The sequence below is a fragment of the Mus pahari genome, chromosome 10 (assembly GCF_900095145.1).
Source record: "Mus pahari chromosome 10, PAHARI_EIJ_v1.1, whole genome shotgun sequence".
NCBI classification, from domain to species: domain Eukaryota; kingdom Metazoa; phylum Chordata; class Mammalia; order Rodentia; family Muridae; genus Mus; species Mus pahari.
The window spans coordinates 95149032-95168065 of NC_034599.1; the positions used below are offsets into that span (position 1 = coordinate 95149032).

General features: G+C 47.9%; 1 protein-coding gene across 1 annotated transcript in view; it reads right to left on the minus strand.

Moving 5' to 3' along the window:
* Ephb1 (EPH receptor B1) overlaps window positions 1-19034 on the minus strand; it is a 433913-nt gene that overhangs the window by 4264 nt on the left and 410615 nt on the right. Inside the window, exons 13-15 of the mRNA XM_021208040.2 lie at window positions 10256-10405; window positions 3175-3368; window positions 1407-1562 (exon numbers count right to left, since the gene is read on the minus strand). Coding sequence (XP_021063699.1) covers window positions 1407-1562; window positions 3175-3368; window positions 10256-10405 — 500 coding nt within the window. The remainder of the gene's footprint in view (window positions 1-1406; window positions 1563-3174; window positions 3369-10255; window positions 10406-19034) is intronic.

Genomic DNA, 19034 nt, shown 5'->3' on the forward strand with positions numbered 1-19034 from the left:
TCTCTCTCTCTCTCTCTCTGTGTGTGTGTGTGTGTGTGTGTGTGTGTGTGTGTGCGTGTGTGTAAGGAAGGTTTGATTTCCTGGCTTGGATTATTTGAACTTTGAGTACGGAAGGCAAAAGGCAAAATCTGAACCTGGTCTTTCCTGTGTTTCCTCATTTCTGTCACACATCAGAATCACCTGAGGAATACTGAAATGTCCTGGTTTTCTGACGCATAGCATTAACCGCATAGCATTAACCAGAAGCCTGCAGGTGGCACTAGTACTTTGGGATTTTTGTAGCCCAGGCTGGCCTGAAGAGAACCTTGAATCTCTGAGCCCCCTACCTCCCAAGTGCAGACGTGCACCACCATCTCTAGTTTACCCAATGCTGGAGGATGAACCCCCAGGCTTGATGCCTGTTAGGCAAGCATGCTACTGGCAGAGCTTCATCCCAGTACTTCTTAAAGATTCCTAGACTATTTCCAGGACCAGCAAAACCTGGGACCCCTTTGGGCCCTGAGGCAGGTGTAAACTGAACCAGCAGCCAGAAAGTAGCTTTGTGTCCCATCTTGGCTCATGTGTCGTACGTACGATTTCAGAATCCGCTGAATGGAAAGATTGAAACTAGATAAATATCTCCCAAACTGCAGTTCCATAAAAACCTGTCCCTCAAAACTACGGTTCTATGGTATTTAATCATTTGAAATGGGATTTTCTTTATTTCAGGATTCCTCATGGCCTTTATAATGCTAATATGAACAGCGAATCTCCACAAGGGTGATAAAGTGTGTAGCATTTCCCAAATTTATTTGACCGTGGGACCTCTTTCCCAAGGAGAACCTATTAACATTTCCCATAGCTGATGCTGCTCGGAACATTCTCGGGGAAATAATGGACCACGTGGATCTTTAGGAAGCTGTCTAGCTCTCATCTTATTTGAATAATTTTACTTTGTGTATTCCTCAACACTCTTGGGGGAGGAGCGGACTGGTAAATAATGTATGGGGGTGGGGTGGGGGATGGAAAGTGTGTGTATTTACAAGTGTGAGGATGACACTCCCTCCACACAGCTCCAGCAATGGCTGAATCAGTGCAGTACCCTGCTGGCAACTCGGTCACCAGTGCTGGCTGCTGTGTCCTCCCTTCCCATCTGGATGCTCTCTTTGACGGGCTGAGTCTATAGCCTTAAATGGGGGAGAGCCTCGATGATTAGGCAAACCACATACGGCGATGACTGGGGTCCAGAGTAGAGCTCCACCAGCCTCCACAGTCTGCCTCCATCTCCCAACTTCATCTTACCAAAGGACAGCCCCTTATGGCGGGTTCTACACAGAGAAGCTCATTCACGCACATCATCTTCAGTAGCAGGGAGAGGGCTTAACACCCAGTTCTGGGCTGGACAAAGGAAGAGTCTCATCACTTACTCTGATGTCATCTGGGTGACCAGCTGGAGGGAGGTGAAGCCTGCGGTGAGGAAGCTGTCCCTGTACTGGACCATTTTGATGGCACTTAGCCAGTCATCCACGGTGGTAAAGGCCGTGAAGTCTGGGATAGAGCGGTCAAGCAGGGGTTGGGAAGGCCTGGTGAGACAGAGAAACAGGTGACCCCACAGCGGCAGAGAGGTGACACTCCAGGTTGACTCTCCCCCCCCCCCCATCAGGAACCATCTCCAAAGCTGAGGGGCCAGTCCCTTATTTCTGGGTATTGTCACAGGTCAGTCAACAACACAAACTGATTGGTATCGGTATTCAGTTGAAGGGAAGCCAGCGACTCCTTCATTAACTGAAATCTGGGTGATGCCCCACCCAAAGATGTGGTCCTGTAAAAGGTACATACGATTCACCACAACCTCACCAAATCTCCTGGCGACCGGTTTCCTTTTCCCTGCTATTTGAAAAGCATGGAATGGAATAGCCACCCAGCAATGGCTGTCCCTTGCTGAACAGACTCAAGGTAGAGGCGCAGATAACTAAACCAGCCATGCTCACCAGCTCTCTCGAAATCACTCCAGCTTCAGATCCAGTTTCCCTCTAGGCCATGAGAGTTTATGCCCTGTATCTCTGCATGTCCATTGCCCACTTTAAGACACTTTCTTTTCTTTGGTGACTCTTGTGTTCTCCTTTACAGGGTCCACATACAGCTGGGTATGCTTATCATCCCCAAAGCCTTCTCTTTAATCCTAACACACCCTTCACACATCCTAGCCCTTCAATAGATGCTCATTGTTCTGAAAGTCAAAACTACCTGACACACCCAGAGGATGCTGAGTGGGTTTCTTCTCACCTAACCAGCTTCCACAGCTTCATGCTTGGCAACGGGCTGGCCCTAGGCCTCTGACTCTCTTCACAGGCTGAGCATTTGCCCTTTGCCCCCGTCTCCATGGTCATCTAGTCAACACGCTCTGGCTCTCCATGGCTCATCTGCAATAGCACCACCAGATACATCTCTGCTGCAACTGGAGGTATGTACTCTGAGTGTTCTGTACAGGACTATGCCATATCAGCCATTAAGATCTCAATCTTACATTAAAAAAAAAAGATCTAATATGATCATCATCTCTTCCTAAATCATTTTGACCTCCTCAATGGCAAGAACTACATCCTACTGGTACTAGCACTGGGTACACAGACTGGCCTGTCGTCACCTACTACATTTTGGTTGAAGAGAGGAATTTTTAAAAATGAATTAATGCAAATATATCTAAGGAAATGACAGCAGATGCCGCCGCCAGCTATTTTGTGCATCCATTCATATCAAATGAATCTGCATTGCATTTCTCTGTCCCACAGGAATCAGAGCCTTAGCCTATCTAACTGTTGGCCCAAACGCTAAGCTTCAACAACCAATGCAGTTAACACAAGGATGACTCCTTAGAAACAAGATCATCTAGAAATAGTGCATAACTGGTCACATTAGATACAGTCCACTAATACAAAGGCTGGTGCTGAGTCCACGGTCTGCCAATACCGGGTGGAAACCAGACCAGGTCTCTTTATATCTGTCCACAAGGGACACAGTGGAATCTGTCTTACAGATGGACAAGATACAAAGGCAAAAAATCTGGGAATTTCTTCCATCGGTGAACAATCTGTGCCACTCCAACTCTGTCCTGGACAGAACAAAGGCTGCCAGCCATGCCCCTGGCAGTGAGAACCACCACATCTAGGCATTACCCTGCTCCACTAGACTCACACAGCGGTGATGGTTGCCACAGTCTTGAGACTAGCTGGGTTCCGGATCATCTTGTCCAGGGTGTTGACAATCTCTGCAAAACGGGGCCGGCTATTGCGATCCTTCTGCCAACAGTCCAGCATGAGCTGGTGCAGGGCAGCGGGGCAGTCCATAGGAGGGGGCAGCCGGTAGTCCTGTTCAATGGCATTGATGACCTGTATCGGCATAAAAGGATGGCTGTGACTAGGAAATGTCCTACTAGCTACTCATTAGAATATTAGCCCCAAAGTTGGGGTGTTCTTCAGCCAGATTGACCCAGGTGCTCTCATTGGTCACCAAATCTTAGGATTTTCTGAGACCTTGGCATATGCATATATATATATATATATATATATATATATATATATATATATATAATGAGTCCTCTGCTGCACCTACGTCTGCATGCCAGAAGAGAGCATCAGATCCCTCTGTAGATGGTGGTGAGTTACCAAGTGATTGTTGGGAATTGAACTCAGGACCTCTGGAAGAGTAGCCAGTGCTCTGAACCGCTGAGCCATCTCTCCATCCCCAACACTGTTCTTCTTAGTTCTCACATCATGTAGGGCAATTGTGCCTGCTCTTCACTTTTTGTAGTAGAAAAATATAAATGACCCAAGTTCTAAGCATACGACTGTATAAGGGCACACTCAAAGAACAACAGCAAGCTGGAATCTAACCAGCCTTTAAAGTGGTATGGGCATTGAAGTGGAAATGAACTCACACACACTGCACAGGCAGGCACAAGGGTGAGATGTGTAACTGTATGGCATAGTCATGCTATCATTAAAAAATGTCATAGCCCAGCGGACACACACACACACACACACACACACACACACACACACACACAGGGGCCTTGGCTGGATATACACTGTGGGGCGGATTGTGGTCACCTGTGGGCAGGGAGGTACATGGATGCTCTTTATGTTTTTCTTCTTGCTTGTTTGTATTTTATTGTCTGTAATAATTGTGAATTGATTTTATATTAAACAGGTGAAACACCTTAAGCAACAGAGGAAATTATTTGGAGTTCTGTAATTTTCTGGTAATTTTTTTTTACCTCAACTTACAAAAAAAAAATATCAGATTCATTTCAACTGATTATTCTCTTCTTTCTGACCTTGTAAATTGGTCAAAAAGTGAACATCCTCAATCAGCTTAGATTTGTGCAGTTTGTATGGATGGTCCATAGGACACGAGATAATATTAACTGAGGTTACTGGAGATAATAAGTATTATTTTTGCCATTCATACAGTGAAAAAATGAACATATGCTTTGCATTAGTATCACTACTATATAAAATGATGAATGACTGGGGACAGTCTCTTTTGAAGAGTGTACTGCACTGACTCATTTTTATCTCCTTCAGAGTGCTGTCAGTCAAATTCCCTTCTACCCTCTTTGGAGGACACTGTGGCCACATTTTTACCCATGAGGAAATGGAAAGATAACCAAGAAAATACTGGGCATGAGACATACAGTGATAGGCTGCAGCTAAAGCACACAGGATACTTGTCTTTAAGGTGTCTGAAGGGCAGCTGCTGTAATCTAACCCTAGAGGCTACAGCACTGAGCTAGCACCCTTGAGGTATTCGTGGGCTGAAGCAGGGTGGAGCTAAGCAAAGAAATCCATGAGAGCCAGTGACTGGGCATTGTTCCCATTAACCTGGCTCATTGACATCTGCCCTTTTCTAACTCCTTCCAAGCAACCAGGCGGAGGAGCACGGAGTCTCCAAACATGGCGGAGACAAGTGGGATTGTGCTCTGAGTGCTCAGAGGAGCTTTGTCTGGGTCACTTAAGGCCAAGCTCAATAAGCCCAGCAGGAAGGGCTAGAGTCCAGTTCCCCAGTCTCATGGGGTTCAGGGATTCCAAAGTCCTCTATGCAAGGCAGCAGAAGGCATGATCCTGATGAAGAGGAGGAGGTTATCTTTTGTGTATGGGCTTGGCACACATTGCTCATGTGAAGTTCCTGGCTCCCATCTTTATGTGCTCTGTGGTACCACTAGCAGCGTGCTCTGCATTCCTAGACACCGGTTTTGATTATTGCTATGTGGCTCTTCATTAATGTGCCATTACAACCATACATGCTATCTACACGCTTGGGTTAGTAATGATCTCACAGGGGACTGGGCCGTTCTCCTTTGTCATCTTTCTCTGCGTTGTGACACAAGCCTGACAGAAGCACTTTGCTCACCAGGAAGGCCAATCCAGGATGTTCTCCTGCTCAAGGTGATGGCCCTGATAGCTCAGGAAGGCCCAGGCCCTGGCCAGAGCACACGCTCAGGATCACGGTCCACAGTCCTTCAGAGACTGGGTCCTCAGAGACTCCTGGCACTGCTTTACAAACTAATTTTTCCCACAGGCAAATCAACTCCCCTCCCTGTCTCAGAGGAACAGGGCTGAGAAACGCTGGTGCAGGAGCAATGCACTTACACTGGGTACTGCATCAAGAGGATGGGGTCCACGAGAGTATGTGCCAACTCTTGTACCCATGAGTTTTAGACCTAAGCAGTGCCACCTTGTTGATGTCTGCCCCAGTGTTTGCTTTGGCATTTCTCCTATTTCTTTGGCATGCTAACCTCCTTCTGAAGAGGATATCAGAATGTCACTAGCTCTTGCTCCTCAGAAAAGCCAGCCAAGAGCAGAGAGGCAGTGTTGGTGACAGTACTGCATAGGGATTGGAGGTGTGGGCTAGTAGATCCCGGGGATCCAGGGTGCAAATTCTACTCATTTTCATCTATGAAGTCTAAGGATGATCAATGGACCATAAACTGCAATTTGGGTTGCTTGAAAGACCAGATGACACAATGAAGGGGTACATGCTAAGTGCCACACAGATGACTGACAGCAGCAAAGTCCTTACTGTGTGGAGGGAGTTATTACTACAGCCTCTCTGCAAGTAGGAAGCTACTACTGCCACTTGGGAAGAGTGGGAAGGTCTCGTTTGAGATCGTCAAGCACACAATAAGGACACATTGTGACCATATCCTTCCTATTTCTCACCTTTTTCTATAAAGAACAACCATGGGAACTCTTCTCATATTCATATTTACAAAGTGGGAGCAACTTTACCCCATCAGCTATTTCTTCTAGATGGCCTGTGCTATTATTTCAGCTGATACCCAAGCACTGATACTCCAAAGTCTTTATCCTTTGTACTAGTTACATTTCCCATGGTTAAAAGTGGACAGAAGCAACCTAAGGCAGGGAGGAGCTATTTTGTCTCATAGGTTCATGGAGTTATGGTGTACTGTGTCTGGGAAGCCATGGCAGAGGTCAAGGTCAGCTCTTACTGGTTATAGGGTACCACCCAGGAAGCAGATGCCTTGGACCAGAAGGGAAGCTGCCTATAATCCTCGAGGCCTGTTTGCCAGTGAGCTGCTTCCTCTGGTTAGGCCTCAGCTTCTAAAGGTCCCACACTCCCCAAAAACAGGACCTCCAGCTGGAAACCAAGTGTGAAGGCACATGAATCTGTGATGGGAATTCCACACTCAAACTGTAACAACACACTCTTTTGATTTAGATATGTCTACAAAGGCCATGAGTTCAAGGCTTGTTCAGTTGCCTATGGTGCTAGAAGGAGATGGTGTAACCTTCAGAAGTGTGACCTAGCTTGAGAAAGAGAACATCATGAAAGCCATGCCATTGAATGGGGGTATTGGCAACTTGTCTTCCTTTTTGTTTCCTGACTCTGCTAGTTCATCACCATCTTCCTCTGCCACCGGCCCCACCCCCATGATGTCCCATCTCACAGAGTCATGAAAGCCAGGAAGTCAGTCAACTGTGGATGGTGTCCAATTTTAGGAGTGCACAACACTCATGGTTATTATTAAAATATCATTAAATCAAAGACAATGTTAGGGCTGGGCAGTAGTGACACATGCCATTAATCCCAGCACATGGGAGGCAGAGGCAGGCGGATTTCTGACTTTGAGGGCAGCCTGGTCTACAGAGTGAGTTCCCAGGACAGCCAGGGCTATACAGAGAAACCCTGTCTCAGAAGAAAAAAAAAGACAATGTTAGAACCCTGTTAGGACTTTGAGATCCTTCTCTGTCACACCTGCCTCACAGATGTAGAGAGTGTGGAGGAGAAGGTAAGGGGAAACACTTTTAGTCAACACATCTGACTGTGATACCAGTGACATTTGGATTGTATGGGAAGACTTAGCCTAAGGCCAGGGCCCAGGGTATCCTTCTTAGCAAGAGAGAAGACCAATCTGGAGGAATTCTAGGTCCCTTTCTTGGTTCATAGCAGGGTGAGGTTTATGAATATTAAGAGGAGTGGCATTCGAGGCCAGCCTGGTCTACAAAGCCAGTTCTGGGATAGCCAGGGCTATACAGAGAAACCATGCCTCTCAAAAAAAGGTGGGAGCAGATAGTAGAGCAAGATAAGATGGCACTTCCATAGGAAAGGAAGAGGGAGAAGTTGGAGTAGCTATGAGAAGCAATCCAGGCAACCCAACCTGAGCTTGCTGCATAGGCTGCTATAACTCTTTTGAATACCCCCACAAAAGTCCAGGATAAGTAAGCATCCTAGGGCAAAACCAAGATGCTAAGATAGGAGAGTGGCTCCTTGCATTCACACAAGCCCAAAGATGGTGGTGGTGGTGGGGTGACTGAATTGGACTCAGGACCCTGTAGAAAATTCCAAGTGTTTTCAGGTCTTATAGGAAGTGACTGTAGCCTCTCTGGAAAGTGAGCAAAGTTCCTCCCTCAAATTCTGGATTGAGCTCCTTGCTGTCCCAGAATGCATGTGTGTTTCCCATTAGTGAGCTGGAGGCAGGTGGTACCTACTCGACCCTGAACTGGGGAGAGTGAAGTGGAGGAGCGTGGAGCACTGGAGGAACCAGGGCAGAGTGGGTTAAGTTGAGCTCTGATGTTTCAATGAAGCCGCAGCTCCTCTCCACAGACACTGCCACTCTCATTATCTCTGTCAATCAGATCCAAGCAGCAGAAGTTCCAAGTTGCTCTCTCTGGCTGACAAACTCTCTGTACATGTTCAAAGACCTTCCTGGGCTCCAGAAGCCCAATTACCAGCACTCCGACTTGCCTCTGCAATTCTCTTCCTTAAAGCCTTTTCAATTGTCATCTCTAAAATCCTTCACAGCCATCGCCTCTATGCTTTCTGATGAGTACGACTGCAGCCCAGCTGCTGCGAGCCCCTCCTGTCTCTCTCCCAGGCCAGGTCCCAGAGGATTCTAAATGAGCATGATGTCACCTCCTGTTCCCATTAGGAAGAGAACTGCACTTGGGACGAAGCTTAGGGACTTTATTTGGGAAAAAATACAAGAAAAAATGAGAATTTTTGACTATTGTGCACATGTCCACCTTTCCTCTGCATCTCCGCTCAAACATCAAATCTCCAGGAAGCCTTCTCTCTCTTCCTAAATGTTCCCCAAACCCTCAGTATATGCCACTGGACCATAAACCCCTCCAGAATGTAATCAGCAAGCGCAAGGCTTAGTCACCATTAGCACGAGTTGACTGTGTTGAATGGATGTTTTGGGAATTCTTGAAACCCAGTGTCAGAAATTCTATTTGTTCTCAGCACAAGTGAAAGCATTGCCTGAGACTATCTTAAGTGTCAAATCTCTCCTGTCTGTTTTGTAATCCATTCTAGGTGAGTGGAATTGTTCTTTATCGGATTAAGGTCTCTGGGTGGGGACAAGATGGGTCTGCACTGTCTGGCTAGCATTTCTCACTTAGACGCTAGAGATGGAAGCGGTGTGCAGCCGATTTCATAAAAGCAGCCGAGTCGCTGTCAGCTCCATCGCTTACTGATTGGACACACTACAGGAGCAGAGGCGAGGCGTGGCTAATCACAGATAATAGAGGACCTGGATGCCACACGGCTGCCATCAGGACCTGGTTAAGGATGCAGTTGTCTCATCTGCTCTGAATCAGAGCACCCTGCACACACTAGCACCGAGTACTATCCCACAGTCACCCCAGAGCCTCTTCTCATAATTTTGCTGGAAAACTATCACCTTTCTCCACCTTCAGAGAAAATCCATGAAGACTGACTGGGGGCAGTTTTCACAAGCCAAGGAATGCCTCCAAGGCCACCCAGGCAAGGACTCACTTACAGTGTGATTGTAGGGACTGAATAAATTGGATCTACAATGGGGATAGCCCTGTCTCTTCCAGCTAAGAACAGCTAAGAACCGCTCCCACGAAGGTAAGAAGATGAAGCACAGTGGGGTCTAGGAGGAGAGCCCAGACCAAAGGTAGCATTAAAATCCAGGCAAGGGTTTTGAGTGGCATCTTATCAGACCCAAATCATCCTAAAGCTTTTGTTACTCTTTACTATGAAGCAGACGTCCCATGCAGAAAGAACACTTGCAAAAAAGCCTCTACTTTAGCATCTTTGATGGCTTCTTCCTTGCCATTCTCACCCTCTTCAGGGAGGGCAGCAAGGAGGGAGGTTGATGACCCCTTCCACCCCAACCCTATAGACAGGGTCCTACTCCTGCAGTCAGTCTCAAGTTGACCTCCTTTGGGAAGCTTTCTTAGTGTCCTCTTTGCTGATATTAGCACAGGTTCACCAAGCCTTGGCTCTTGGGAAAGAAAGGCTCTTATGCTCCCCCTCTTTAAGCTGATGGCTATGCCTCAGGAACTGTAACTTGCTTAGAGTAATACAACTGTCATAGGCAGGGCAGGACGGGGACTCAGGTTGTGACTTCCAGCTAGCCCCACCCCCACCTCTGATCCTCATCACATACATGAAAAAGAAACATGACACATTGGCTAGGAATTGCTGTAGAATTTCTTGCTTAGTATAGGTAGGGTCAAGTCATGCATGGCTCATGGCTAATCAGAAAAATCCTTCTGCCTTTTGGTTCATGGTCCATGGCCTTGGTGTGTTCCACGCAGGGCTCTCTGGTCACTTCAGATATCCATGGCAAATGTGTCTCTGCATCCCTGACTGATTTCAAGTTCAGGGTTATGTGGTTCTTACCCCAAGTTAGAATGGAGGAGGCCTTGGAACGCAGGGCATGAGGTATACACACTTGGAATGGGATGGGTGGTCACATCAACTAGATGTGGCTGATACTTACATCTTGATTGGACATGTCCCAGTAAGGTCTCTCTCCAAATGACATCACTTCCCACATGACAATCCCATAACTCCAGACATCGCTGGCTGACGTAAACTTGCGGTAGGCGATGGCCTCTGGAGCTGTCCATCTCACAGGGATCTTCCCTCCCTAGAAGAAGGTGAAACCCAACCAAGTCAGTTCATACAAGTAAAATGAAACAGGCACGAATCTTATTCTACACCACACCCTACCTAGCCTGCAAATCCAGACAGCCAAGAGACTCCTTGACCCACAAGCAAACTGTTGACAGTAGTCTACTTAGAGGAGCTATGGGGGACCAGCAAGGCCTATAGTAGCCTCACGGAGAGTCCACACATGAAGGGGATGGCAATGAGGAGATTTCACCATCCCACCCTGCGTTGATTTTTACTATCAGTGCTAGTAAGGTGTTGGGGAGAGAGCACTAAACCATTCTAAACTCACTAGAACCACAACCGATTGGCTACTGGAGATGCAAGCTAGGGCTGTCATTGTCTCACATCAGCGCACACCCCACAGGTTTGGTGTTAGAGGCGTTCAAGTTAAACAGAGGCCTTGGCACTCATGACATGAGGTATACTTGGATGGGCACTCACATCAATTAGAGGTGACTGCTACTTCCATCGTGACTGGCCATATTCCAGTATGGTCTCTCTCTCCAAATGACATGACTTCCCATGGAAATGCAATGATCACTAAGGAGCCATAGGGAACACTCTCTGGGAACTCTGAAAAGTGACACCAGCTGTACCGCGGCCGCTGCTCAATATACTCCATTTCTGAGCAAAGGTTTTCCTAGCTCCATGTTCTTGTCCTGCTGACAGCTATAGGCTGCACTGGTTATGAGGAGCCCTTGGCCTGTTTGTGTGGTGGTCACCCCAGCTGCCCTGCAGAAGAGACAGAATCTAGGAGATTCGAGATCCTGTTTCCAAAGGGCTGGTCTGGTTTTATTGGTTTGTTTGTTTGCGTTTCTGGTTTTATTGGTTTGTTTGTTTGCGTTTTATTTTTGTTTTCTCCTTTCGGTCTTGAGTGCCATTTGGATGTGTCTAACTTAATTCTCTGGCTCTTATATGGCTTCTAGACCTGGCCCTGTTCGAGGAGGATCTGGGGTCTCTGAGAAGAGCCCACCCAGTGAGGCTACAAACTGCTATCAGTGTTTATGGGATAATGGAGAGGCAGACCAGGAAACGAACTCAAAATGTCGTCAATGCGCTTGAAAAGGGAGGAGGGTGAGGACAAAGGTTAGCTGTGGGGCGCCACTTGTTTTGACCCAAGTCCTGGCCTTTTCTACCTATGTGACCAGGGAAAGTAGCCAACCCCTCTGGGATCCTGGACAGCCTGGACAGCCTGTGTAGTAAGGGGTGACTGTCCATGGACATCTGATGGTACACTGCCTGTCTATTAACCACTGTTCTCGAGGTGTGCTAACTTCTGCTTCTGCTGTGCTCGGCTCTAGAGAGCAAGTCGTTGAGCAGACACACTTGCTCCTGAAGGGAAATCCGGACAGAGCGCAGCAAAGGACTAAAGCAGTCCAGCCTAGCCGAGGCCAGGGATTCCGTAGAAGGGAACAGAGAGTGGTAAGGGAGAGAAGGCCACCAAGGCAGTTTGGCTTTCCCTGCGCACACACCTACACTGACTTTCCGTGTTCGTGTGGTAAGTGTCAAAGCTGTCACCCAAACACATCACTCCTTAGGCCATGGGTGACTTACTTTTTCCAACCATCTTGCTAAATACCGCATGTCACCACATAGCACTGGTCTGTGCCTGGACAGGGAATCACTCCACAATCCCTGAAACTAAGAGAACCAATGAATGGAAGCTATACCAAGGGGCAACAGACCCTACCTTCCTTCCTCCCAGGAATCGGGCTTCAGCTGTAGCCTAACTTTTATATTGAACACTCTTACAACCCATTCGAATCACTGACATCTCTTGGGGTTCAGCAAGAATGCCTGTTACGTGTATAAATGCTTACTCTACAGGATGAGGGAGAAGCAACAGTGCATTTTTATCTGGCTGCCTCTCCAGGGCTGGGAGAAATAAAGGCCACCTGGCCCAGACCTCCCTCCCCCGGCACATGCTCAACTCTCTGCAAGGAAGACAGTCCTGATTTCCCCTGCGGATTCTGGCAGGCTTCTGTGGTGGGAGATGTCCTCAGCTCAAATGCCAGAAGCATGACAAATACCTGGAGGGCAGGCTTAGGCTGCCCTGCAAAGGATGCTCTGTCCTCACAATCCCCCAGAACACAGATGCACTCGCTGGCTGTAGCAATATGGTAGCATGGCAGAGAAGAGAGGTGGAAATCATCTGACGAACCACTAACTGCCAAACACAGAAATGTCGGTGGGTGGTAGCTCACTGTGTCCTTGAAGGAGAGGTTGTTGCCACATTTTGAGATAGACTAACTTCTCCAAAGGGAAAGAGCTTTAGCTTTTTCAAAATTCTTGAGTTGGGTCAGGCAGATAGCTCAGTTGGTAAAGTGCTTGCCTTGCAACCATGAGGACCCAGGTTTGATCCCCAGAAACAATATAAAGGCCAGATGTGGTGGCCTGTGCTTGTAATCCCAATGCTAGACATGAGCATAAGCCTGGGGCTCATGGTCAACCAGCCTAGCCTACTTGGTGGACTTGAGGCCAATAACAAACCCCGCCTCAAAACACAGTGTGGACAACACTTGAGTTAAGTGAGGTAGAGAGGACAGGAGGGGTGTGTGTGTGTGTGTGTGTGTGTGTGTGTGTGTGTGGGAGAGAGAGAGAGAGAGAGAGAGAGAGAGAGAGAGAGAGAGAGAGAGACTCATGTGAGAACTTACCAGCATTAGTGTGCAGGACTAGGAGACAGAGAAGACTGGGTGGAGAAAGTCCTTAAGTAAAGGGACTTGAGGCTTGCTCATCTCTTGTGTGTGTTTGTTGCAGAGGGGTGAGGGATGGAGGTGTAGTTCTGAATTTCAAAGAGATGGTATGGGAGTCTGGGAGTGTCCGCCTCTGCCAAGTCTAGAGCAGACCCCAGGGGCTGTCGGCGACAGCTGTGGAGCCGCTCCCTCTTGCATGTAAAGTGGCCGTGCCAGCCCCACTGGCGGGCAGCCTCAAGCCCTTCTGCCACCTTGTACTGTTGGGCCTCACTGAACATGGAGCTCGGCCTGTCACCACCACTCCCTCCATCTCAGCAGGTGGCTGGGCCTTCCAGAAGAGCCACCCTGGGCAAGGAAGTGACAACTTGTCACGGCCAGTTCTTCTTGGTTGAGAAGTCAGGGACATACTGACCTCTGGGGCAGAACAAAGGGAAACACAGAATCGGGAGAGCAAGGGGTTGGTGGCTTCCCACCCAAGGGTTTTAAATTTCTCTTCTGTTTTGTTTTGTTTTGTTTTGTTTGTACCACACTGGTGCTGTTGTCTTCTCATGCTCACTGGCAATTACAGTGATGGTCATAATTACTTATCTCTGGTTATATGACAGGAAATCTATTAGGTTAGAGGATGCTGACCAGCCCCATGAGGGGACAGAAGAACAGGAAGTTGATGACATCGCAGCAGGCGTGGCTTTCACAAGCCAGGTAGGTCTTGCTGCTAGAAGAGGAAATCTGGACCTGAAGGTAAGGCCAGTCCTTCCTCATGTCTGCATAGTGTCGTAAGGGTCCCTTACTTTCCAATGTGGGTATTAAAAAGGGGCACAGAGAAACAGTGACTTTCTCTGTTGGGTGTTAGGTACCATAAAAAAAGAATTCTTGGTATGCTGAAGAATATGGAGGTTCAGTAGGAAGGAATCAACATCCTTGTGGACAGAGAAAGGCTGAAGAGACCCTTGCTGCTGGACCAGGCTTTGCACAGCACCCCGTATCACTTCCCCCAGAGATGCTGAGGGCACAGGTCTGCACACTGCAGGCAATGATATATTACTCCCGCTCATCTTTGCTCTGATCAAATGCCTGGCAGAAACAAGCTCCCAGAGGAATCCTTTATTTTGGCTTGCAGTTTCGGAGGTGGTAATCCATCTCAGTGTGAGGGGCGGAGCTGAACAACGCTTATCATGGCTGGCAAGAAACAGAGAGGCACACGGGAAAGGGCCAGGATTAAAAAAAAAAACAAAAAAAAAACAAAAAAAAACAACTTCCAGGGACCAACTTCCTCCAACTAGATCCCACAGGACGGTTATCTATGCAGTACCCATTCTGTCCCCAGTCGGGTACAGGGGACATAGCAGCAATGAGACTCAGCTGCTACCTCAAGAAGGAAAGTTTTATCTCTGCAGACACCCAGTCAGTACATTGTCTTGTCACGGTGAGGACAGACACAGCGCACAGCCTTCTGCTCTCACCCACTCTATGAGGAAGGGTGGCATTCCAAGGCCAAGCAAGGCCAAGGTCTCAGGTCTCAGTCCTCATCTTAGAGGTGCTTCCACGTGACTGGCATGGTCATAATGTCTCTCTCCACCAGATTCTGTGCGACAGTCTCTGTGGGATTACGCAGGAATGCAGGCATTAAAGAATACTGACTGTGGTGACCATAGACTTATTCACAAAACCCTCGAATCATAGTGCAGGCATCTCTTAAAGTTTGGAAATGATAGGTTTATGACTAAGAGTGTCACACAGTGGGTCTGAATGTCATAAGCCCACTGCTCTAAAAGGTTTATATTATAGAAAATACATCAGAATTTTAATGGGCCATGCATATAACCTGTTGAGCGTGCTATTGTTATCATTAAAGAAGGATCTACTAAGAACTGAGTTGGACTATGTCACCCACAAGAAGACACACCCATCTTCTAACCTGTTATTGTGGCATCTGGATTCTGGAGGATATAATCAAGTAAAGAGGAGGCCATCCTGTGTTGGGAGCTGGTCCTAAATGTAACGCTGGCTTCTTTATAAGAAGGCCATGTCAGCTATGACATCACAAAAGGGTAACCATCCTCTGAAGACCTGAGGCAGAGGTGCAAGTGGGGAATCTGCATAACGGGCAGGTGAGTTCTGGGAATGAGAAAGAAAAGGGATTCTGCTCTCTGGCTTTCAAGTGAAGTGCGGTCCTAACTAAAGAGGAACCTCTGGCTTACAGCCTGCAGAACTGAGACACTGAATTTCGGGTCTTTAAAGCCAGATTACAAACCACAACATCAACTGATAGGGACTCACAGGAACTCAGAAGCGATCAGGGAGCCTGCGGGGGGGGGGGGGGGGCTGATCTAGGTCCTCTACAAATATGTCATGACTGAAGAGCTTGGTGTTCTTGTGGGAATCCTAGCAGTGGGAGCAGGGGCTATCCCCAATTCTCTTGCTTATTTGTGGGACCCCTTTCCTCAGACTGGGTTCCCTCCTTCAGTTTTGACATGAGGGCGTGTGCCTTGTCTTATAGCTTATTATGCTGTGTTTGGTTGACGTCCCTGCTCTTTTCTAAAGAGACACAAAAGGGGGTTGGGTCTGGGGGAGACAGGAAGTGAGGAGAGGCTAGGGTGAGGGAAGGGAGGAAAAACTACAGTTTGGATGTAATATATGAAATAATAATAATAATAATAATAATGCTGGATTATTTTACTTTCTTTACAGCAACTGCAGGAGGCTACACACAGCGGTGTTAGGCAGCTATTTAAAATCACTGCTCCAGACTTTTACGAGACATTGCTATTAGCGAGTGGTAAGACTTGGGGATAAGGGGTACAGCCTGACACCTTATATCAAAGCCTCTTAATTTAATCTTGGGCCCCAGTAATATTTATTCTGTGCTGTATATCAGACTCCAGCCACAGTCCACACCATAGAGGGCAAGTCCTAAGATCTAGGTAGCAACTTCAGCCAAGATCACCACACTAGATGTGCCCAACACTAAAGGCAAGGTAGGCTCTGCAAACCCAGGTAGCCCAGCCCAAGAGTGCTCAAGCTTGTCTGCCCGCTGCAGTCACTCAAGGGACGTCTTTATTGCACTAACCATCCCAGATACTGTCACTTATGTAGAATTCCTGGGAGTGATGCTCAAGGTTAGTAGAATTAACGGGAATCGGTATTAGATTAGGATCATGGGTAGGTGGTTCTAACAGGTCGATAAGAGTGGTCCCCTAGACCACAGAAGGGGATGTGAGCCCTGGCCAGCAATGTGAGTTAGCAGGAGGCTGCACATGCATAGCAAGTATTTGTCAATACCCTGCTGAATCTAACAGGCTCTTAAGATGCCGGGAAGGAAACAGAGGGCAAGTTTGCCTTGCATGTCAAGAGTGACTCTGGAGTGGGCAGATTGGGCACACCCCTTGAGGCAGTGAGCATCCTGACAATAGTTGACCAGCCTGGGTGAGGCGGCCACCCATGAAAGCAGCTCTGTGCAGTGCTGGGTAGACAAGTTGGGGCGCAGATGGGCCCTGTCTTCAGAGTACATCTATGTGATACGCTCCCCTGCTTCCTGTTCCTCAGTCGCTGTCTGCTACTTTGGACCAAAAAAGTCAGAGGTGAGCTTAAGTGCTAAACGAGAAGAGTATTTTAGGAGGAGTGGCTGGCATCAAAGGTGCGGGCAAGCACACCAACCCATTTTCCTCAAACTAATAGGTAAAGTGATTTTTTTTTTCTAGATAAGACCATAATCTGTCAAGTCTCTGCTTGTGCCCTCCTTCCCAGCTCTTAACAGCCAGTGGAAAAGGCTCCTTCTGGCTGCTGAATTGCAACTGAGCCTGTGTAACAAAGAGACGCTTCCCAGGATGCCGGGGAAATTGCAGGAAAACGGTCTCTCCTCTCCGCCTTTGGAAGGAGTTCATCTGGCCCTGCTGCTGCCTTCGTTCTAGAGGCCAAGCTCTTGTTAGAGACACTGCAGTTTCTTCCCATGCTGAGGATTATGGTGCAGGAAAGGGGAGAAGGAGAAGGACTCTGAGCATTTGGTTGTCTGCTGGGACAGGTGAGGTTCTGAGAGGGGGATCTCATTTGTCTTGCAAATACCACGTACAGGCTACCCAGGAGAGGGGCTGGGAGACAAGTCACCAAGTCTGCAGATGGAATTGTTTTTAAACAGAATGTTTTTTCAAAGCTTCTCTTGAAGCATTAGCTGTGCCTGCAAAATGAATGACACAATGTATTTCGTACAAGTAATAAAAATATGCGATTTGAATAACTACAAATGAAAAGATTTACAGTCAGTGGGCTCCTGGCTGCCTCTCCCCTGAGCTCTGTGTGTGCGGAACTCCTTCTGCAAGATGCTGCAAGAGGTAATTGCAGCCCAAACATCATTTCCCAGCACCTAGAGAAAGGCCTATTTGGACATAAATTAACTAAAAATATGCAGGTGATAGTGTGTATTTCCTGTGTGAAGAACAGAAAGGCCACTTGGTGATGTTTCCGATTTGGGGAGGACAAAGATCCCCGTTCTGAACCAAACGGATGAAACAGAAGTCATTTCTCTGCACTACCCTGACAGGAAAACAGCTGGCTTTTACTACCCGCACCCAAAACAGCCCTTGCCGCTCGATCATTATTATCTGCCATCATTCAGCACTTCTAGAGTTTACAATTAGAAAGAAAGGATAGCTAGACAGTTGAAATGATTCCAAAGCTGCCATCATTCATTTGACAAGGACCTGGGAGGTAACCTTCCTGCTGGCCTGGATCAGTAGAGCAGAAGGAGCTAACAGGGCTTCTGCCCTGAAGAAGGCACTTTCCAGGAAAGCCAGCAGTGTTGGAGACCAAGTCACCGAGGTGTCACCGAGGTGTAGGAAGGTTCTCTCCTGCATGAGACCCCAAAGCTGGGCCCTGCTATCAGTGCATCTGAAGAGCCACCTTGGAGAGAGGAGTTGGACCAAAGGTAGGAATGGGAGGAACAGATTCTCTGTGCATTTTGTCTTAGCTGACAGACTGACCACTGATAAACCCAGGGAGGGTTCCATCCCTCCATCCAGGGGGCTAGTGAACAGGTCTGGGCTCCCTTGCTATGGAAATAAAATGCCCTTAGTTAGGGCTCAGGGACCGTGAGCCCCCGGGGTCTCTAGATGACAGGTGGGCGTGAAGGATCAGCGAGCAGGGAATAGGTAAGGTTGTAAGGCGGCTCAGAGTTCACCGGGATGGGATGTCACCCTCCTTTCTGGGGTCATAGCTACTGTGTGTCATCTACTACTTCCAAGAACTCTGCATGAACCGAGTTTTCTCCTGGAACTCATCTAATCTGTCCTCTGAACCTCATCTGTGCCACTCTCCTCAGCCCCAGATCACTCTAAGCAGCTACAGCCCACACCCCCACTGCAGCCCCATATCTAGACAGTCCAGTTGCTACATCGCAGCGCCTCAACTTGTCTACAATTCCTTGGGCACTCTTGTCTCTAACCTCCTACCTCCATCCCTGCGCTTCCCTCCACCTCCGTCCCACCTGCCACACCCCCCCCCCCATTCTATTCCATTTCTACTTCTGTGCATGCAGGGCACTGGGTCTCTCTGCTGCCTATTCCAGGAGTGGCCCCTCCTACAGTCATGCACCTGGCAGGGCTCTGACCATGCGCAGAAGAGGTTTCTCTACTCTAGATCTGAGTTTCTCAGCCTGTGGGTTGCAAACCCTCTTGAAAGTGGGGGTGGTGGTAGTGGTGGTGGTGGTGGTGGTAGGCGCCAATATAAGATATCCTGCATATCAAGTATTTTACATTATGGCTCTTAAAAGTATCAAAGTATAGTTATGGAGTAACAGTAAAATAGTTTTATGGTTGGGGTCACCACAACATGAGAAACTGTGTATTAAAGGATCACAGCGTTAAGACGGTTGAGAACCACCGCTTTAGATGAAACCAGGGATCTCAGATGCAGACT